We start from the raw sequence: 23,748 nt of genomic DNA on the forward strand, positions 1-23,748 counted from the left end.
CAGCCGTTGTAACTATACTTGAGACCTTAGAACTTATATCTCAAGGTGGGTGGCGCATTTACGTTGTGAATGTCTATGGGCTCCAGTAACCACTTAACACCAGGTGGGCTGTGAGCTCGTCCACCCATCTAAGCAAAAAAAAAACGTCGAATGACGGTTAACTAATTTGGCAAATTCTAATGCAGCAGAATCAGGAAAGTTTTCTCGAAACACACTATTTTTTTCTGGCTGATAGGCTTGAGAGGCTATTTTAGCTTCACGCCAGCGTGTAGGTGAGCTCTCGGCGCTCAAACCGGAGGTTGCTAACACAACCCTAGCAAAAGCAGTGCTTCGCAGAATCTACCACCGGATCGGAAACGCGACCCACTGAGAAGATCCGGTGAGAAACCCAGTAGGCTGTGTCTATGGGTTAATACGAAACACACCCTAATTGATGAGTAACACCAAACTAAGGTTTTTTAAGAACGGATTACCGGTGGCCCGGAGGCCTTTCCAGTTTCACCAAGACAGGTCGGTTAGCAAGGGCTCAGCTAGTTGGGATGGGATTATCTAACAGCCGCCCTAGCGCCTCCAAAGGAGACCTAACAACTCAAGGGCAGCTGCTTCATGAATGCTCCAAACTAAGGTACGCTTAGCTAAGCTATGCTTATTAGTCGTGTTATATTGTATGTTGCACCGTAATCGGACCCCTTAGAACAATAATAAAGATGAACTATTTAGTCTTATAGAAAAAAAAGCTTCTCTGGTCACAATCACAAGTAACCAACAACGCAGTCAACAGGTGCCGAAGATAAACCCTTCCCATACGACATCTACACCTATGAGCACACCGATAGTTCATATACTCACTTTCCGAAAGGCAGAATATAAGCCAAGACAGGTATCTTAGCGCAGTACTTCCTGAGGAACAGGAGAACGGAATCCTCCCAGTTATACATCTTCGCACTGATGAGGGTCACTGGGATCGTGGGCAGTAGCACGAGTAAAACCAAGGGGTCCGCCGACTCCATCATCTCGAGACCTTCGCGATGGCCTACTACCTGGAATGGGTAACTTTTAAAGTTAGATAAACTGTGTGTCATGTGTTACACCGGCTCCACACGTTGGCCCCAACGTTGCTACCAACGTTGAGGGGTTAAACTGGTGAAGTGTCCAGACGTTGGCTGTTATACTAGTTCCTTTCCGTCAGAGCCAACGTGAAATTGTGCGATACCGAAATTGAAATTGCTCTAACCGCTTTTACAGTACCGAGTGCGTATAATTTATATTTGTTATTGAAAAACAAGAAAAACCCACGTCAAAAGAGATGGTGGATGACATCGCGACATGCAAACTCGACGCGCGTTGCAACAGGACTAAGCAAAGCGCCAACATGTCACACATGTGGACGGAGCGCGAACGTTGGCACAGATTCCTTTGATAAAACCGACACTTGACAACCAACTACCAATGATCGCACCAACGTTGGGGCCAATGCTATTTTCTAAATCCACACGTTGGGCGAGTGGCGTTGGGGCCTATGTTGAGGCCAACGTGTGGAGTCGGCGTTAGTGGTATATACTAGGTGTTAGGAGACCGCTTCCGAAAACGAAGACAGACGATAGTAAACAAAGTAAATTTTGGGGAGCGTGGTATCAGCGCCGCGCCCGGGCGTTCGTTGATCCGAGCATCAGTTGTTTTTGATTTTGTGTTTCATTGCTGGTTTTTTTTTAAAGTAAAGTAAGGTTTTTATGAAACTATCGTTTCATTTAGCTGTACTAACATGGTGGAACGTAAATAATGCTAATAAAAAATGTTTTAAAAATATGTTTTTTTTTTTAAATTAGGATCGACTTTTTTTTGTCCCTTCATCAAAATTGTCATTAGTAGTATCGTCTGTCTTCGTTTTCGGAAGCGGTCTCCTAACACGCAGTATATTTTTAAAATATGGTAAATTTTTCGATTGCTGATCCTATATTATAATTTTCCAGCTTATTTCCATCGCCAAGCATTTAATCATGCTTTTCGATTTCATGAAAAGAAAGTCGCTATTATTTCAATGCAAATGAAATTTCCATCTTATGCCACAGTACGCTTGATGGCATTTACTTTACTATGGACATCATAGATTAACACATTTGCTGATCTAAAAAACCCAATAAAACTTTACAACCTTTTAATGGATTACACAATTAGAAGTATTTAAAAATGACTAGTAGCTAATAAATTAAAATACCAAATGAAAATAGTATTAGGATTTGACTGACAGCGAATATACACCATTCGTCTCTGACAAAACCTAATATAAAGTATAATCGGATGGTAAAAGAACCAAAACAATCTCGATTCTTTTGTATCGTTACATTTACCAATTCGCGATGGTAAATACCAAGATTTACTGGTAAATACTGGTTAGTCTTGATCAATATACGCGTTTTCACAGAACCATAATATGTAAACATTTTTTTTTTTATATGTTTGTCCTAGATACGTACCGTGGTTTACCATTCATGCGATTATGATGAAACTTTGTACATATTTTTTAAATTGTTGCTTTAATGGATGATCTAGCTCACAGCGCACCTGGTGTTAAGTGGTTACCAAAGACCGTCTACAACGTAAATATCGCCACACACCCCGAGACATGATCAAATATAATCTTTTGTGTCAATTTGACGAAATTCGACAGTATCTTCTAGAGCAACTACCTTTTATTACGTAAATACATTTATTAAGTTTAAATTTATTACGTGCTTGTTTTTCCGGACTACGATGTAACAATGTAGCTTATTTTCTTTTTAGCTTCTTTTTTGTCATCCATTCATAATAAGCTGCGTTATACACATCGAATAAAATTAACGTCAGATACGTCACATAACTAGTCATTCGTGGCCAATTTAATATTAAAAAAATTAATCAGCTTTTCTGAGTCGTGAACAATATTCAACTCTTTATGCTTTAATTTACCGCAGTGTGCTTAGTGCGAATTTTTTAACTTCTCGAACGCGTAAAAGTTAACCCAAAGGACAATGACCAAAAGTGGGCCAACTTTATGTCAAAACTATTTGTACTTGAAAAACTATGCCTTATTTTTTCACGTTGTTTAGTTTATGTATCAACATTTCTTTCAACCTGGCATTGTTTTACAAAAAAAAAAAAACTTATTTGATAACATCCCAAAACTGGGTGCCATAGTTTTTAAATTCGCCAATAGGCAAAGGGCTTAGCCCAAAAAGCCTTATAGTAAACCTTTAAGCTGCCAAACGAAAGAGTTGTCTGTGACTTGAACAACAAATTAAAAAAAATTGCTAATGGTTATACTTCACAGACTTTATAGTTTGTTTTTGTTCAATTCAATATTTATATATTGTAATAATAATTATTAGTTAAAACCATGAATTAATTTAATATTTTTAGATATTATTGATTCCATTAGTAAAAATCTCAATGGCCTACCGGTCATTGAGATGGCCGGCAGGCCAATGGCTTTCGGCAGCAACCCGAGTGAAGCGTCACTTGAAGTTTTATTTTAATGTTTTTTTAATAGTTTATTGTGATGTTATAGTATATAAAGTGGGTGTTGTTTAGTGTATTAAAGCCATTGGAATAAAACTGTGGCTAACATAGCAGTGACTGTTTTTTTTTTTCAAGTTATAAGGTCTGCGGAAATTCACGCTCACTCAATGTGCTATTCATCGAGTTGACGTCAAAACTCCCAAAAAGTAATAAAAAGAGATACACCAGCTTTTTATTGAAAAAAAAAAAAATATAACTATGACAGACTAGGCTGTATAGGCTACGCTCTTTGCCTGCTTATTGGCGAATTTAAAAACAACAACAACAATATCCTTGCCGGCTTCCGGATTTTCATTTCATTTTATTATTATGATGAGGATATAATAATAATAAAATGTACGTAAGGGCTTATTTCTAGCAACATTAACCACAATTAGCTTATTTAATAGTGTAAATAATGATGAGAGCGATTATTGATTTCGAAGAAAACCATTAACAACTTAATTTTAGCTGCAGAAAAAATCTGATTTCTCTTAAACCTGGGTGAGAATATAAAAATCGTTTTCTGAATATGAAACGATACTTCTTGGTCTATCAAATTAAGTTAAAACCATCATGACCCGACAACTTTTTTTAGGGGCCCAAACGCCATAAGAAAATGGGCATTGTCCTTTGTATGAAGTTGGAACAACGCCTCTGGCGGCAAACGAAGGGAAGCTAAACAGTTTTCGTGGTCACGAAATCACGGCATACTTTCCCCGACCTAGTGAGTGACTATACTGAAGCTCAAATATTAGTGGCGATGACAAAGTATTAAGTAAAAGTATATGGATTGATATTATCTATACTAATATTATAAAGCTAATGTTTGTTTGAACGCGCTAATCTCAGGAACTTTTTTTTTTTTTTTTTCCACAGGAGAAAATCGCCGGATCCCCACCCGCGCGGCAGGTGGGGTATGTGGGAGTTGAACCTCACTAAAAACTCCTGCCGCTCACAACCGGCGCCCTACCTCGGACCGGGCCAGAGCCCAGTCGGGGCTATTGAAACGGCGGGACAGGGTTGACGCAGAGCACATTACATCCATCCCACCGTCCCACGGACGCCGGACCGGTGGCCGCCAGCGAAACGACCACCGGTTCCCTCGTTCAGCGGGCCGAGAGCCCGCTTTGATGGCGCCGCGTTACACCTTCCCCCAGAGCGGTCGGGGGAACGCGGTCTACCATCACCCGGCTTCCTATTGCGGGTGAGCGTGCAGAGCACGCCACCCCTCGTCTGGGTCCCTCCCCGCACAAAACGGGTGGGACCCCTAGCTCTTAGGGGGCCAGGTCACGGATACGACCCCGGTCCCGACCCCCTGCTCGGCGGCGGCGGGTTTCTGCGTAGTGAGGAGAGCTTTCCCTCACTCGCCCCGCCGCCTCCTTCTGCGAGATGGTGCACTCGCAGAAGTCGAGCATAGCCTTCCATGACTCATCGCTGCCAAGCATCGACGCCACGACGCCAGGCAGCGACAAGTCAGGTCCTATCTTTGCGACCAGGACACGGCGCTGCACCTCCCAAGCGGGGCAGACAGCGAGCGTATGCTCCGCCGTGTCCAGGTCGTGTCCACAATGGTGACACCTCGTCGTCGGCTCAGCCCCTATCCGGCGCAGGTACTTCCCGAAGCATCCGTGCCCGGTCAGCACCTGCACCAGACGAAAGGTGAGACGTCCCTCGCCACGATTCACCCAGTCATCAAAGACCGGGTAAACCGCCTCGACGGTCCGTAGCCCCCACGTGGGGTTGGCCAATCGCCTCGACCACGACTCGAGCACGGACCGCCGAGAATGGGCCTTCCGCGCCCGCAGCTCACTCTCGGGGACACGCGCCACGCCCCGAGCACGAAGCTCGCTGCGCCACCGATAGTCGGCAGCGAGCGACTCCGCCTCCAGCTCCCATGGCGGCGTCCCCGCCAAAACACACGCCGCCTCGAAGGAGACGGTGCGATATCCGCGGATGACCCTGATGGCAACGGTGCGCTGCGGCCGGCGCAGGAACCGAGCCATAGTGGCCCGGTTGCGCGGCTCAGCCCACACAGGTGCACCGTACAGGGCCATCGATCGCACCACCCCCGCGTAGAGACGGCGCACAACCTGATCCGGTCCCCCAATATTCGGGAGCAGCCGGCTCAAAGAACCGGCCGTCCCCATCAATCGGGGGACCAGCTCCGCAAAGTGAGCACGAAAGGCCCACCGGCTGTCCAACACGAGGCCGAGGTACTTCAACTGCACCCCGACCCCTATCCGGACGCCTCCAACCACGATGTGGGTGTCAACGGGTGGCGCCCTCCGCGGCCCGTGAAACCACAGAGCCTCGGATTTATTGAGCGCCACGTCGAGACCCAGCCTCCTTATCCTTCCGACGACGAGGGCCACTCCCGCTGTGGCGAGACGGGCAGACTCCCTAAAATCATCCCCCCGGGCCACGACCAACGTGTCGTCCGCGTAACAAATAACGCGGAGGCCCGGGAGGAGGGCGCCCCTCAGCACCCAGTCGTACCCGATATTCCACAAGAGGGGGCCGAGAACCGACCCCTGCGGAACACCACGCACGACCGGAAAACGATGAAGGGTCCCACCGTACCCGGTACATACGACCGACCTGGCCCCCAAATAGGACCCAACCAGCCGGCGGAGGTAGAGGGGCACTCCATGCCTCTCCAGTGCCCCCCCTATCACGGTCCAGGGCAGAGTGTTAAATGCGTTGGCGATGTCAAGAGACACCGCCAGCGCCACCCCACCCCGAGAAACGGCCTCGTCCGAGAGGGACCGCACGCGAAGAATTGCATCCACGGTCGAACGGCCCTCCCGGAAGCCGTACTGCTCCGCCGACAGGTCAGGCCCCACCCCGACCAGGTGCCGAACGATGCGGGCAGCCAGAATACGTTCCAGCAATTTTCCCGCCTCGTCCAGCAGCACGATAGGACGATATCCGGCGGCTGTATCCACCGGGCGCCCCTCCTTCCTCAACAACACAAGTCTACCCGTCCGCCAGAGCGACGGAAACCGTCCCGACTCCAAGCAGCCATTATATAGCTCAAGGAGCCGGTCCCCCAGGGCACCGAGGGCCAAGGCCAATACCCGGCCGTGGACTCCGTCCGGGCCGGGGGCCGTGTCTTTCGCAGTCATCTTGACAACGGCCACCCGGAGCTCTGCCTCGGTAATACGAGGCACCTCAGCAGGAGCTTGGCCGTCGACGGTGTCAGACGGCCCGCCCATAGCGGGAGGGACAAAACCCTCCCGCTCCTGCGGGAACAACGCCGAAACGATGTCCCGCAGCTGCTGGGGCTGGAGACGCTCAGTCATAGAGGGGGCCCACGGGCGCAACTTGCCGCGTACCAATTTGTATGGGCTCCCCCACGGATCCGCTTCGAGCGCCTCCAAGAGTCTCTCCATGTTCTGCTCCTTGGCCCGCCTGATGGCCAGCCGCAGGGCGTCCTTCGCAGCGCGATATTCGCGGTGCAGCCGAGCTTCCTCCTCCGCGAACGCGACGGGCTCGTCGCGCCGCAGGCGGCGGCGACGGCGGTGTCTAGTGCACCGGCGGCTCGCCCGAATGGAGACCGCACGCAGTCTTGCAATTTCGGGCGACCACCAGGGCGACTGTCGCCGTCCAGAGTGCCGAGAGCCGACCCGGGGCATCGAGGCATCACATATGCGGTGCATCGCGCCCCGGAACCATTCGGCCTCGGTTTCCACATCGACAGGTTGTGGGCGCTTGGGCGCCCACGCCGCCACCATAGAGGCCTCCACCAGGAGCTCCCTGTTCAGGAGCTTCAGTGCCCACCTAGGGAATGACCGGGATGCACTCTGCGGGGGGTCAACCCCGCGGGCACCTGCAGCCGGCGTCGGCGCAGGGGCAGAAAGATCGTACCGGATATACCGGTGATCGGACAACGATTCCGCCCCCACCACCACTCTCCAGCCGAGGATGCGCCGCGCGACGGGCGAGCTCGCGAACGTCAAGTCCACGATAGACTCGCCCGTCCACCGCACGCAAGTCGCGATCGAGCCCCTATTAACGATACAGAGACCGACCGCGACCGCCCACTCCTCCAGCAGCCTACCACGAGCGTCCGTGAATGGGGAACCCCAAGCGACAGACTTCGCATTGAAGTCCCCCGCCAGTATCACTGAACGGGGAGCGAGGTGACGAGCGATCACCTCTAGCCCGTCCAGGAACCGCTCGAACTCGACGGTAGGCCGATTCGGAGAAAAGTACACCCCGATCACGACGATATTTTCTAACTGTACCGCGACGATCCCGGGGCCCCTGGTCACCATCGCCAGGGGGGGGACCATCGCGGTTCTTCTGATATGTATGGCCGCCAAGCCATCAACGTCCCCAAACCAACAGTCATCCGCTGGGGGAACGAAGTATGGCTCGGCGACCACAGCCACGTCAATTGACCACTCCGCCATGGTCTGGAGCAACATGTCCTGAGCCCCAGCGGAGTGGTTCAAGTTTCCCTGCAGGAAGCGATAGGTGTGATCCATTAAGACTGAACCACATCCATCGCTCCCTCCCCTACTCCATTGCCCCCGCTATCGGGCGCGAACGCCTCAGCGGGGGACAAAGTGCCGGCCGGTGCTCCCCCGGCCAACCGCTTCTTTTGACGCCGCTTAGCTTGGCGGCGCCGATTTCGTTCAGCATTCTTGCTGGCCGGAGGGCAGGCCTTGCCCCCGGCCCGGTGGTCAGCCTTGCGCCCGGCCGCCGCACATAATAAGCAGTGCGGCGCAGCCGAGCACACGGCCGCCTTGTGTCCCGGCTGACCACAGCGAAAGCACAATCCGCTGCGGTCAACGGCACTCGCGCATTTAGCAAGGCAGTGCCCAGTGCTGAAGCATCTGAGGCACCGCCAGGCGCGTGGTTCGAGAAGGCGCACGCGGGCCGCTATCCAGCCCACGCGCAACCTGCCCGGTTCCCCCGACGGTCTCCCGGGCGGAGGAGCAGCCAAGGAGGTGGCCGCCTCTACCGGGCAACGCACCCAAACAGAGCCAGCCCCGGTATAACCGAGGCGCAGCTCGCCTACGGTTATATTCTCCAGGGCGCAGTTGCCCCGGGCGGCAATAGCCGCCGCCACCTCATCCTTAGTGGTGCAGTCGTCCAGGCCGGTCACTCTCAATTCAGCCATTTTGACCGGCCTGTGCACTCGAACCTCCTCCTCAGGCAGAACCGTACGGAGCTTCGCCGCCAGACGCTCCGCGATGCCGGAACTATCGGCACCGGGACACTCCAGCAGCTTGGCCCCATTCGCCGTCAGCCTACAGCGGAGGCCCTCCCCCGCCCCGATCTCGTCCAGATCAATAGCCGCGCGCGCCCGGGAGACTACATCTCCGTATGACACGCCCTTGGCCTCGGCGGCCGGCAGCAGCGTTAAGACCACTGCCGCCGACCGCGGCGCGCGCGACGACTTCTTCTTCGTCTTCTTTTTCTTGTTGGCGGCCACAGGCGCTCGACCCTGTTGGGGAGCAGCCTGAGACGCCGCAGTGGCCGGTGCTCCACCCACTTGGGGAGCTGTCGGTACGGCCCTCTTGGCACCCCGCCGGGCCACCACATTCCACCCCTCGTCCATGTTAGACGGGGGCGGGGGCAGCGGACGGGGTTGAGGCGCTTGCGATGTGCACTTCGCGTTAGCGCCGCCCCCCCGCTTGGCTCTGTCTCGTCCCGGGCCCGCCCTAGTGGCTGGAGCCTGTACGGGGGTGGAGCGGGTCACTGCAGCACCCGACACCGCGGCATGTGTAGACGCAGGCCGTTCAGCGTCACTAGCGACAATACGTTTCGCTTCGAGAGCCGCCAGCCCGCCACCCAGCCTTTCCATTACAGCCTGGACGGTGCGATCGATAATCTCGTCCAGGCTGTAGCAATTCGGTTCCGGCAGGCCCACGATCCGTGGCCCCGCGGATCCCTGCTGCCGCTCGACGGCCGTCGCCTCCCTAGACCGCGGCGACGGGAGACGCGAATGCCGCTGTACCGCGCGCGATGGTGGCAGCACGGGCCACGGGTCGCCAGCCGCCGCTGAGGGACAGGGACCCCGAGGGACCCCGGAGACCAGCGGCGACACCGCCGGCACAGATGCCGGAGGAGTCCGCGACCCAGCGGCACGTGGCAACGCGGGCGACGACCTCGTCGCGGCTACCCGCTTGGTAGCAGCAACCTTGCCATCGGGCCGCTGCTGCGCCTGTAGCTGTGCTCGGAGCCTCAAATTCTCCGCCATCAGCTGCACCACCTGGTCATTGGCGGAAGCAACCGAAGGCAGAACCTTCGAGACTCGCGAGACGACTTCCCGTAGCCTGCGGCCAGCAGCTTTGGTTTTGGCACTGGTCGCCGCATACGACTTGACGGTCTTCATGGCCCTGCCTATGACCAAGGCAGGGTCCCGAAGACCGCCCTCCTCCTCTTCCGTCGTCCGCCCGTCCAGCGAGGCGACAGACATCGACGCCGATGACGGCGCCGGTGACGGTGCGCCCTTCCCCCGAGCGGGTCTCCCTTTAGGGGGCGGCATCTCCTCCGCGGCAGAGGCCGAATCGGAGACTACCACCACTTTCTCCGGTGGGGCATCCGTGTCAGAGGACGACGTTAGCCCCCCCTTCCCTTCGCGGGAAGAAACTCCCCTCGATTTCCTCTTCCGCCTGACTTTCCCTTTCGGGCCAGCCGCCTCGCAGTCGCTGACGAGCGCAGAGCGCGTCGAGCCAGCGCTGGCACACCTCAGTTCGACGGGTTTTCCGCTGCCCGTCGCACAGCCCCCTTCATCGTGGCATGCTTTGCCCCCCCCAGAATACGTGGGGCAGCATGCTCCCACCGAGGTGGAAGCACGGAGGGATTCTCCACCTAGAGTGGTACCCTCCTGGGGTAATTTTTCCGTTAAGTCTGCCATCATTTATTTATTCCTTTATTATTTAACCAGGGGTCGGTCCCCTGGGACGGCCCTCACGACTGGACACCCTCCAGCCACTCATCCCATCACCGGGCACGTCACAGGCTTAGGATTAGGGCATTTTTTATAGAGGTTTGCATCCTCGCGGCCCCTACTAGGCAGCGGCCCCCGCCCCCCACCAAGTGGGGATTACGGTATGGGACAACCCTTGGGACTAGACTCCCTCCAGCCATTCATCCCATCGTCAGGTGTCAAAAACTTGGGATTGGGGCATTTTTTATAGAGGTTCGCATCCTCACGGCCCCTGCTAGGCAGCAGCCCCCGTCCCCTACTCGGTAGGGATTGCGGTGTGCTTCTTCGAAGCCACGCCGGTAAACCGGTACCCCCCTTTGGGGGGCCTTCCCCTGTAGCCGCCAAGAGGCAGCCGGGGACATGGCAACCAGCGACCGGAAGGGAGTGCCCTCCGGTTCACTTCTCATCCACGTGGGGTCTACCATTACTGACAGACCCACACGTCCGACCACGGTGTGGCCACGCCGGCGTACCGGTACCCTCCTCTGGAGGGCCTTCCCCTTTAGCAGCCAAAGAGCTGCCGGGGACATGGCCTAGCATCCAAGAGGGCTCCAGAAGGGAGCCCTCTCCCGCTTCACACACACTTTGTCCAGCAAAGGTGGGAAACGGGAACACGGTGTGCAGTCTTCTTTGTTCACGGCACCCCTGTGCAGACAACGCTGCTCCACGGTATCGGGGTGCACGCTTAAGCCCCACCGCCGCGACAAGGCGAGACCACGTTCGGTGGGGAATCTCAGGAACTGGACTGATTTGAAAAATTCTTTCAGTTAGATAGCCCATTTATTGAGGAAGGCTATAGGCTATATAACGTCACGGTAAGGCCAATACAAGTGGAGCACCAATAAAGAATGTTTCAAAATAGGGGTTTAAATAGCTCTATAATTCAAAAATATTTTCACTTTCTACGTAAATGAAGTGGCGGTAAAATTTAGGGTTATGCCAAAGTAACTAATCCACGCGGACGGAGTCGCGGGAAAAAGCTAGTTAATCTATAAATTCAATTAACAATCATGTCAAATGATAATACAAAAAAAAATTAGAACAATAAACAACTTAATAAAACAAATTTACAAAAATTCGGTATGCAAATCCTGATTTTTTTTTTAAAGCAAATCCGTAGATATCCCATTACGTCAAACTTTTCTTATCGAAACCGTAAATTCGAACGATACGTAACCTACCTGTACTAATTGTTTGATTAATATTCTATTTTTATTGGGCCAGATAACAAAAATGAATGCAAATTTTGATAAAAGATACCTATACTATATAATTTATTCTTCTTCATAAATCAAACCAATATAAAGTACGTGAAAATCCTCGCCTTATCAAAATCCTCACCTACTATTCGATAAAATTTGATACATACATACATTTTTACATATTCTATAACCCAACCTCCTTTGCTATTCTTTAAGAAAACTCATGTTTAATTAAACTGTTATTTCTGAATACAATAAACAATAAAATAAAAAATGGATAACATATTCTCGGATTTACCTGAATTTCGGTATGTATAGCCAAATGTAACAGCAAAGAACACTGCCTTAGCTATTGTTATAATATATCCAAAAAGTCAATTGTTTGAACAAGGACGGCATATACATACCTAAATTATTCTAACTCAATTGAAACTTAGATCTAATAGATACAACCCACTGAGTTTCTCGCCGGATCTTCTCAGTGGGTTACGATTCAGATCCGGTGGTAGAAGCACTGCTTTAGCTAGGTTAGCGTTATCCATTCTCTAAATTGATCCCGAGACCTACCGACAAATAGGTAGAGACATAAAACATCTAATTTAATAACAAATGCCTTCATGAGTTTTTTATTATTTTTTTCCACCTGGTGTTAAGTGGTTACTCGAGCCCATAGACATCTACAACGTAAATGCCGCCACCCATCTTGAGATAAGAGTTCTAAGGTCTCAGTATAGTTACAACGGCTGCCCCACCCTTCAAACCCAAAACGCAGTACTGCTTCACGGCAGAAATAGGCAGCTGGGTGGTGGTACCTACCCGTGCGGACTCACAAGAGGTCCTACCACCAGTAAAAGTGTTTCGTGCAATAAAGCTAAAACGAGTCACGAGAATATATTGCCCCAAAAAAAGTGCTAAACAGCTATAACGGACTGGTCTATATCCGAAATATTTACCACGTTCAAACAACAATCTTTACCGCTATAGGTGTCGGTATGTTAATTAAATAGTCAACATTGAAATCACCGTAAAGTCGGTCAACCTGAGCCATGGACATTGTTGTAAAAGGATTTAACGTTATTCAGTGAATTATTTCTGTAGGTAAATTGGCTGAGTCAGATCTTGAGTTACTAAAAGCTTCTCAAAGTATCTTCTTTGGTTTTCCCGAGTAGTAGACATAATTACAACTATTGTTAATATTCAATGTCGCAGTTTCTTTTAATTAGACGGTAATTAACACAATATTCAAATGACGACGAATAACAAAAACCTTAGTCGTCTGTAACCAAGAAAATTGTACAGTTTTAGATATAATCTAATGACAATAAAAATTAAACGCGAAATTAAACCGCAAAAGTAATAATAATATGTCAAGGGTTATCTTGTGTCATATGGGAGGGAGTTTTCGCTTCCTTTAAATAATTTAAGTTTGCGGTAAACCGACTTGTTTTTAAATGGCAAACGAAGCTCAGCGTTGGTGTTATAACTTGAACAAACACTGCTACATTCATTTTTTTCCTACCTATGCTGATAGCCTTTAGAGGATATTTCAGCTTCTCCATGAAGTGTAGGTGAGCTCACGGGGCTCAAACCGGGAATGTTGCTAACACTGGCCCTAGCAAGAGCAGTGCTTCGTAGAATCTACCACCGGATCGGAAACGCGACCCACTGAGAAGATCTGGCTAGAAACTCAGTGAGTTATGTCTATGGGTTAATTTACTCGTCGAGCCCTTCGTCACAAGCGACGGGTTCGGCGAGGACGGTGACCGGAGCATTAGTATAATGACCATCCTACCTTTAGGCAAGCCGACCTGTGCGTTAGTTTCAATTCTTGCGAGCTTGCAACATGGTCTATCGGTGGCTAGAAAAAAGAAGCTAGGCTAGAAGAAATTGAAAATCGCCTAACATTATAGGAATCTCTGCTAATAGTATAAATAGAATGCTAAGTATTATTTACCCTTAAACCACCCAATGATGAAATAATGGATTTCCATAACTATTCGTGTTATCTCTTACGATTGTGGACCATAAGCCGTCATGAACAATGAAGAGAACAATACTAGTTGTTACTCTATTCACCAAATCTACTTATCGTTTGATGGTTCTTTCGAACAAGTCAATGAATTAATTAGCCGTATATTTTTTTCCATCTACATAAACAAAAGGTATCACTTTGATGAAGAAAATTGAAAAACGTTCAAAATTTTCTGGCAATATATGTATTCTGAATACTAATTGACCCTTGTTAATTGAGTCGTCTATTATCAAAGGTGGCAATCTGTGCATTTGGACAAATTTTTTTTATTGATATGTCAATACAGATTGATTTGAATATAATCGTCTCCTTCAAAGAATACGGTTCAAAACCTGCATTAAATAAAGGTTAATAGTTAACCTGTTATTTATCTAAGATGTCGTTCCGAAGAGTTTTGTGACTGCCGATGGAATACAAAGTCAATAATTCGTTTTTCTGATTTACCAATCATTGTCCAAAAGTCAGATTGCCGCCTTTGATAATAGTCGACTCAATTATTCGTTCTATAAATCACATCACGTAGCCAATATCAGTAACAAACGCAACACTTACATTCCATAAAGAGATCAAACATCATTTAAATATATCAATAGTAGCCTACAATAAATAACAGACCTTGAATTTTTATTTAAACTCTATTCGTATGAGTTCGAATTTTAATGGGTTCGCATACTTGTGAACTTACGTTATCGTGTCCCATTCGTCTTTGAATACAAAAAAAAAATTTAAAAGATATTTTTTAGTGGTTTCACTATTTGAAGAATTGTTCGAGATGATACCGGCATCTCGTTTTTACCATCGCACCGCCCGCCACCGGAGTAGAGTTCATCCATACTACCTGGAGCCAATGCGGTTATCCACAGTGTGTTTCCAGAGGTATTTTTTGCCACGTACCATCCGGCTATGGAATGAGCTCCCCTCCACGGTGTTTCCCGAGCGCTATGACATGTCCTCCTTCAAACGAGGCTTGTGGAGAATATTAAGCGGTAGGCAGCGGCTTGGCTCTACCCCTGGCATTGCTGAAGTCCATGGGCGACGGTAACCACTCACCATCAGGTGGGCCGTATGCTCGTCTGCCTACAAGGGCAATAAAAAAAAATTTACGGCCTAAACTAAGTTATCCTTGAACGAAGGTAAAAAAATTCTAAAATGTATTGTCAAGATTTTCATATAGATAATAATATTACATCAAGTAGACCTTTTATAATCCGTGGTATATTATATGTGATAGAATTGGCTCCATAAACATGAACACCAATAAAACGCTATGAACATTTCACGACTGGAATTGAACCTTTTTTTGTTTATAAGCAATTATTGCCACCGATACCGCGAGTTTGGTTGCAAATCTGCCACAGACGCTTCCGCTACAAAGCTCTCACGGACGCTCGATTGAGAGTGCAGGGACATCACTTAGTGAGTAGCTTTTGCAGACAAAAACTGTAATTCGCTTATTTACTTGTAATCGGGCTTATTATCAGTAGAGCCTTTCCAACTTTCCAAGGAAAGCGAATTTCGATTATTTGAGAGAACACTAGAATTATTCGAAACATAAAATCGATAATTCGATGTTCTTGCAACAATTGCTGTTTTACTTCTCGATTTATTGATGGCGGCTGAAATAGGACAATGGCACAGATCCGCGTGTACTCGACTACTCTACTCTCTACTGACAATCATCTACACTCCTAAACGTATACTTACTTAAAAAATCGATTGATAACATGTTTGGGATTTAATAACATTTTAAGATTATTATAACGACTAACCGTGACATACTAGGCTGCACTAAAAGTATCGGGAATGGAATATTTCCACTGTTCCTGTTATATTAAAATCTTTTTAATTGAAAACTCCTTGGTTTTAAAAATCGAATACCATTTATTTATTTTAAAAAAGATTCTCGGTCTTGTCACGAGGTTTTGTCAAACTTGTTTAGTCGTTGAGAAAATGGAATTGACTCGAGAAAATTCAAGAGCGATGATTTATTATGACTTTCGAAGTGGTTTAACACAAAAACAGTGTGTTGACCGGATGATTTCTGCATTTGGTGATGAAGCCCCATCCAAAACCACAATTTATCGCTGGTTTGCTGAGTTTCAACGTGGACGTGTCAAGCTCAGTGATGATCCCCGTCAAGGTCGTCCAAAAACTACAGTCACCCAAGAAAACGTTGATGCTGTGCGTAAGCTGATTGAGGAAGATCGACATGTGACATACCGCGAAATTCAGGCAACTTTAGACATTGGCATGAGTCAAATACAAATAATCTTGCATGAACAATTACTTAGGTGTAAAAAAGTTGTTTTCCCGATGGATACCGCATTCGCTCTGTGAAGAGCAAAAAGCGGCTCGCGTTACTTGGTGCGTCAGAACTCTCGAAAGATTCCACGCAGGATCCTCAAATGCTGTATACAACATTGTATCAGGTGACGAATCCTGAATATACGCGTACGAACCCGAAACAAAAAACCAGTCACGAGTTTGGGTGTTCGAAAATGAGTTAAAGCCAACAAAAATTGTTCGTTCACGGAGTGTTGCAAAAAAATGGTGGCCACGTTTGTTTCCAAAACCAGCCATGTTACGACTGACTATTCCTCTTGAGGGACAAAGAACGGTTAATGCAGAATGGTATGCTAGCATTTGTTTGCCACAGGTCGTTTCTGAACTCCGTAAAGAGAACTGCAACCGCCGCATCATCCTCCATCACGACAATGCGAGTTCTCACACCGCGCACAGAACAAAAGAGTTTTTAGAGCAAGAAAACATAGAATTATTAGACCATCCGCCGTATAGCCCCGACCTAGGCCCTAAAGATTTCTATACTTTCCCTAAAATAAAGAATAAATTGCGTGGACACAGATTTTCATCACCTGAAGAAGCTGTGGACGCCTACAAAACGGCCATTTTGGAGACCCCAACTTCCGAATGGAATGGTTGCTTCAATGATTGGTTCCATCGTATGGAAAAATGTGTCAAATTTCGCGGAGAATACTTCGAAAAGCAATAAATACATTTTTAAATAGTAATGTTTTGTCACTTCAACTGTGTCACTGAAATTTTCAGTGCCGCCCTTGTAAGTACTGAATTTCGATGTGCCAATTATTTCGGTATAATTTCGATATTACCAAAGAACAAGATAAGAGACAACCACGAAAATGATAAGCGATGATCGAAATATTTTATATATATAAAACATATCACGAGCTATTGTATAAACCGATTTTTTTTTTGTCCGGACGTTATGAGGAGACCACAATCTATCTGTTAATTATCACTATTAATTACATTTTAGTATGTCTGTCGTTTTTGTTTCTCGCGTTCTGATTTAGAAATTTCATTATTTTCTTCTAATCACAGCGATTAGTAAACGAGCACTTGATTCACCTGATGGTGAGTGGTTACCTTCGCTCATGAAAAGCAGCAATGAAAAGGGCACAGTTAAGCTAGCGCTTACCGCTGAGAAACCTTGTTTGAAAGAAAACATGTTGTCAACCCCAGGAAATACCGTAGGAGCGGAGTTCAGTCAAAAGCTCGAAAGCACATAACCAAAAAATATGTCTGGTCACGCACTGTGTTCTAGGGTGTTTGGCGGCGTGTACCTTACTTACATACAAATACGTATATATGAATAGCAGTACTCGCCCGCTTCGCTGGGCATTTAAAATTAACATTATCATTTAATTTTATTGTCATTATTATTAGGGAGTCCAACACTCATATAAATATTAGCCTATCCATTAAGTAAATGTATTTTCTACATTGATACCAAGTTTCAAATCAATCGGATGCATGGTTCAGTAGTTATAACGGAACATCCGTAAAAACCACTGTAGATTTATATATTAGTATAGATATATCGTATAAAAAAATCTTACGTGAACATACCTGCATGACAGTGACCGCTCCGTATGTAATGGCAATCCAATATATGGAGCCAAGTAGCACTCCACCAGCAATAAATGGACATATCTTGTGGGTGATCTCTTCCATAGCATCGAGCATGGCTACGAAGGCACCCATGGACGGAAACACGACAATGTATTCCGCTTTACACTGAGGGCAGAGAACCTTGCGTGTGATGTTGCCCCGCTGCTTCTCATCGACCCATCTTTGGAGACATGACTGATGAACCTACAAAAAAAAATAACAAGTTAACAGATTTTGTGGACAAATGAAAACTTCCAATCATTGAAAAAAATGTAAAATTTTAATTACGTCATAGGCCAAACAAAAGAAAACCAATTTCTATCTCGTATTAACAAGTTCTAAAGAACTGGTCAATTATTAGATGATTTTTAACCATATTATGCTTATATACAGATTAGTGCTATCACCTGAAAAATGCTGTCATATTTTTTTTTATTGATTCTAATCTATCCTATAGACATCAGCAACGCAAATGCCGCCGTCCAACTTGAGACACGAATTCTTAGAAGTCCGATGCATTCGTGTTGAGCGATGCAACGGTATTCGAATCTCAGGCGGGTACCAATTTTTCTAATGAAATACGTACTCGACTAATGTTCACGATTGACTTCCACGGTGAAGGAACAACATCGTGTAATAAAAATAAAACCCGCAAAACTATAATTTGCGTAATTACTGGTGCTAGGACCTCTTGTGAGTCCGCGCGGGTCGGTACCACCACCCTGCCTATTTCTGCCGTGAAGCAGTAATGCGTTTCGGTTTGAAGGGTGGGGCAGCCGTTGTAACTATACTTGAGACGTTAGAACTTGTATCTCAAGGTGGGTGGCGCATTTACGTTGTGAATGTTTATGGGCTCCAGTTACCACTTAACACCAGGTGTGCTGTGAGCTCGTCCACTTATCTAAGCAATAAAAAAATAAAAATCTTCTAGCTGTCAGTTTTACAGTACAGCGCATTACTGCTTCACGGCGGTGGTACTTACTCGTGTGGTCTTATGAAACGTACCACCAGTAATGACACAAATTATAATTTTTACGGGAATCATTCAACATAGAAGTCATTCGTGAATTCATTAAGTACGTATTTTATTTGAAAAATTGGCAACCGCCTGCGGGATTCGAACACCGGTACAGTGGCATCGCTCGATACAATATGCACTGGAAGTCTTTCCTCTGAGGCCACAACTTAGACAATAATAAAACAATTCACTGTTAATAAAAAACAAGTCTTGTAAGATTATATCTAATTGTTATTTTATAAAATAGATGCTGTTTTAGCATTCTGTGGGCAAATGGCAAAAAACAGGGTTTTATTAATTTAGTTATATCGCCTGACTACCGTTTTGATGACCCCTTTACGAAAGACGAGTCTTTTTTCATGTGAACATAAACTACGCCTGTGATGATCAGAGTAGTGTATCTTTTTTTTTTTTTTTTTTTTTTATTGCCCTTGTAGGCAGACGAGCATACGGCCCACCTGATGGTGAGTGGTTACCGTCGCCCATGGACTTCAGCAATGCCAGGGGCAGAGCCAAGCCGCTGCCTACCGCTTAATACTCTCCACAAGCCTCGTTTGAAGAAGGACATGTCATAGCGCTCGGGAAACACCATGGAGGGGAGCTCATTCCATAGCCGGATGGTACGTGGCAAAAAAGACCTCTGGAAACGCACTGTGGATGACCGCAGTGGCTCCAGGTAGTATGGATGAACTCTACTCCGGTGGCGGGCGGTGCGATGGTAAAAACGAGATGCCGGTATCATCTCGAACAATTCCTCAGAGCACTCCCCATGGAACATACGGTACAAAATATAGAGGGAACCGAAGTCCCTCCGCAGACCCAGAGGTTCCAAACGATCCGTGAGACCGGGATTATCGACAATCCGAACGGCCCTCCTCTGTATGGAGTCAAATGGAAGAAGCTGGTATTTGGGAGCCCCGGCCCAGAGATGGGAGCAGTACTCCACGCGAGGCCGGACTTGTGCTTTATAAAGCAAAAGCCTTTGTCCAGGCGTGAAGTACCGCTTCGCTCTGTTGAGGACTCCCAGCATTTTGGACGCCAACTTGGCTTTGCCTTCCAAATGACTCCGAAACTGGACATCGCTCGAAATGTCGACCCCAAGTATCCCAATACTCTCGGAAGGTTGCAGGGATACTCCTTGGAATTGCGGCGCCATGACAAAGGGGTCCTTCTTCGCAGTGAACGCGCAAACTTGTGTCTTTAACGGGTTGAATTGAACCAAGTTCAATTCACCCCATTTGGAGACTCGCCCCAGAGAGTTCTCCACTTCAGACACAAGTTTTGATCGTCTCTCTTGCACCACGCTCCGAGAGAGACTCTGATGGCCGATATATCGCGCATCCCCCGTGCTGTCATCCGCATAGCAATGCATGCCATCAATAGACAGCATGTCATTGATATACAGGATGAAAAGCGTGGGGGAGAGCACCGAACCTTGTGGAACGCCAGCGTTAATGGTCATGGTATCAGAACAGTCACCGTCTACAACGACCGTGATGCTTCGCCCATCCAAAAAGTTAGCGATCCACTTGCAGAGACCCTCGGGGATTCCGTAAGATGGTAGCTTCGACAGAAGTGCCCTATGCCAGACCCTGTCGAAGGCCTTCGCAATATCAAGGCTCACAGCAAGAGCCTCGCCCTTGCTCTCCAAGGCTTCAGCCCACCTGTGAGTAAGGTATACAAGAAGATCGCCAGCTGAGCGACCGTGACGGAAACCGTACTGTCGGTCACTGATCAGCTGGCGATCCTCCAGATACTTCAGGAGTTGTATATTAATTATTCGCTCCATCACCTTGGAAAGCAAGGAAGTTATCGCGATAGGCCTGTAGCTCGATGGGTCCGACCGGTCACCCTTCTTGGGGATAGGGTGGACGTGGGCAGTCTTCCATGAAGACGGAACCCTGTTAGCGCAATAAGAGAGGCGATACAAACGCGTTAGCGCAGGCGTCAGCTCAGGGGCGCACGTTTTCAGAACCACTGCAGGGATGCCGTCTGGCCCGCTCGACTTATGGACGTCCAGGAGTCGGAGTTCCCGCCTGACTGCACACTGTGTAAAGCAGATCTCCGGCAGGGAACTATCACACCGGAGGATGTTCGGTGGTGTGGCACCCCCGTCGTCCACAGTCGAGTTCGAGGCGAAGAGTTTGACCACAAGGTCAGCCTTCTCTTTCGCACTATGGGCCAGACTGTCATCGGACTTGCGTAGTGGTGGGAGACTAGACCTGCAAAAGTTACCTTCTGCAGCTTTGGCGAGCGACCAAAAAGCACGGCTCCCAGAGGGATAGCTCTTCAGTCGCTCGCCAATTCTAGCAACGTGCTCCGATTTCGCCCTGGCAATAACCTTCTTGTAGGACCTGGAAGCGGCGTTATATTTCCGCCTTTCCTCTGAGATGTTAGGATCCCGACGTCTCCTAGCATCATCCCATGCAACGTATGCAGACCGCTTGAGGTGTGCAGCATCCCTGCTGGCATTGTTATACCAGGGTCTGCTGCGACCCCCAACGGGCACTTCAGAGGAGGGAATAAACAATTCCATCCCCTGGAGCACCACGTCTTTAAGACGGTCCGCACAGACGTCAGGATCAGCAGAGGAAAAGCAGAACCGCCCCCATGGGTAGGATGCGTAAAACTCACGCAATCCATCCCAATCTGCTGACAAATACTGCCAAACTCTTCGATACCTGGTCGTCGTTCGACGACTAGGACGAGAGAGTGGTGTGGCAGCACGGATAAGGCAGTGATCAGACGATCCAAGTGGAGCGTCGACCACCACACTGTATCCGGCTGGATCGGTGGTCAGCAGAAGGTCCAACAGAGAAGGCTCGTGCCCCTCAATATCTGGGACACGGGTGGGCTGTGTCACCAGCTGGGAGAGGCCGTAGGCCAAGGCGAAATCGTAGACAGTCCGACCCGGGAGGTCAGTGGTTCTGGACCCCAACCACTCTTGGTGATGAGCGTTAAAGTCTCCAAGAACCACCACCTCCGCAGATGGGTACTGCTCAAGCACGCGGTTAGTCCCCTCTTGCACATGCTCTATCAGAGCTGAACCTGCATCACTGCTGTGGGACCTGTACAGGCACGCGTAGACTCGGGTACAGCCCCCGTGATCTACGCGCAGCCACAAAAGGGACAGGTCCCGTTGTTCGAGGCTTCGTAGACGGCGACAACAGACATCAGCCCGGACGAATACACACACCCCGGCTTTACGCAGGAAGTTGTGCTCCAATACGTAGCCGGGGTATTCAAGGTACGAAGTATCATCCGGAGCAGATATCTGCGTCTCCGTCAGAAAAAGAAGGGCAGGCTGCGCCGTCTCAAGATGGTGGTGTACGGCGTCGAAGTTGCTATGTAGACCCCTTACATTGCTGAAATCCACATTAAATGTGGAATGGGGAGTCGCCGACAAAACCCTTTTCCTTTTTCGAACTTTCATTTTTTTTTATTTTTTTTATTTGGAGAGTGGGATTGGGCGGGGTAGGATGTTCGAGGCGAAATCGTGACAATACCTGAATAAAGCGCGGAGCACAGTACGTGCTCGACCACGGGTTGCGTGAGCGACTGACGCAGGGCATGGAAGGGCCCCCAGTCCACCCTGCGTGCGATCGCCGGGATCCACTCCGGTCTCCGACTCCGGCACGACGACCGCACGACAGGATTTTACACCGGTTGGCGGGACAGCTTCCCGGGGCGGAGTTTAGTAGTGACACCCGGGTTCAGGTCCCCAACTGACCGGCGGGCGGCGGCGAACACCGTTTCACTGGGTCTCCCTATACCCCCGTCAAACAATCACGTCCCGCGAGCTCACACGCACGTCTGCTCCGCATGTTCCAGGTATCGCCAAGATTCACCCCCAACAAGGAAGAGGAAAGGGTAGGAATAACACTGGCTCTCCAACCCACACGCCGGAACACAGCTAGGCTATTTGGCGGCGGACTCTAGTTGGAGGGTGGTCGCCAGCCAGTCGGACAAGTCCTACCACCGATTATGTATTCGGCTCCCGTTTTGCACCACCCAGGGGTTACTTGTAGGGAATCGCGGGTTAAACCTACGGAAGCGGGAAGCAATCAACCCCCAAATCTATCTCATCCCATATTATCATTCCACTACCAACACTGAAGTTTTTTTTTATGTCATTTTAAGACCACAGATTTGTAGTTAACCTATGACTGACAAGAAATTTAGTTATGGAACCTTAAGAAATGTGACAATATAATATGATGAAAACAATGATTTTCTCAATATCTTAAGTATCCAAATTAAAAATCAAATTAGTTAGATTTCGTTAAAAATGTGCATTTTATCAAAACTGGAACTTTTTCAAAATAATTTTATATTTGATTATTAAAAACAGTTGAAGAACAGTTGAACGTAAGTACTTAATCGACATAGAAAGTGTTACATGAACAGAGGAAGAAAATTAAAAAATACAGCTAAAACGATTAAACATTTTTAATTTGGATCTTTATAAAAAAAAAACTACATTCTAATTACAATTTAAAAAGAAATACATACATGATTTATAATATACTGTTAAAAGTGAGATCTTACATCTCAAGTCTCAAGGTGTGTGGCGGCATTTACGTTGTAGATGTCTATGGGCTCTGGTAACCACTTAACACCAGGTGGGCCGTGAGCTCGTCCACCCATCTAAGCATTAAAAAAAAATTAAAAATCTTAAGAGAGATTTTAACGTCAAGACAAAAGTATTAATATCAACATTACCATACATCCATGAGCACAAAATCTGTGAAGTACATATTTGAAAAATCACAAATAATATAAATGGCATATTAAACCGTAATCTTAATTCTAATTATTTTTAATAATTGTTTAAACAGCATATTGAATAACAAAATTTTCTCTTTTTAATACAAAAAATAATGATTGATAATGATAGCTGACAAATGATTCATCTCAGTCATTGTGATAACCTTGAAAGAGCAATAAACTGACCTGAGTGTATGAGTTATTTACACCTGTAAGATTTTTGTTCTTGTGAAACATAAAACTACTTTGTTCCAAAAACATATTTTCATTAATGGTTTGTTAAAAATCTTTTCATGACCTGATTTTAAATATAATTAAT

The 23,748-nt window shown here is 47.6% G+C and overlaps 1 protein-coding gene across 1 annotated transcript in view; it reads right to left on the reverse strand.

Annotated features, from left to right (window-relative positions):
- The window catches only part of LOC101736006 (E3 ubiquitin-protein ligase MARCHF5), a 29,074-nt gene that overhangs the window by 3,128 nt on the left and 2,198 nt on the right, over positions 1-23,748 (reverse strand). Inside the window, exons 2-3 of the mRNA XM_004927194.5 lie at positions 17,603-17,848; positions 850-1,040 (exon numbers count right to left, since the gene is read on the reverse strand). Coding sequence (XP_004927251.1) covers positions 850-1,040; positions 17,603-17,848 — 437 coding nt within the window. The remainder of the gene's footprint in view (positions 1-849; positions 1,041-17,602; positions 17,849-23,748) is intronic.

This window comes from Bombyx mori, chromosome 26 (assembly GCF_030269925.1).
Source record: "Bombyx mori chromosome 26, ASM3026992v2".
Lineage (NCBI taxonomy): Eukaryota > Metazoa > Arthropoda > Insecta > Lepidoptera > Bombycidae > Bombyx > Bombyx mori.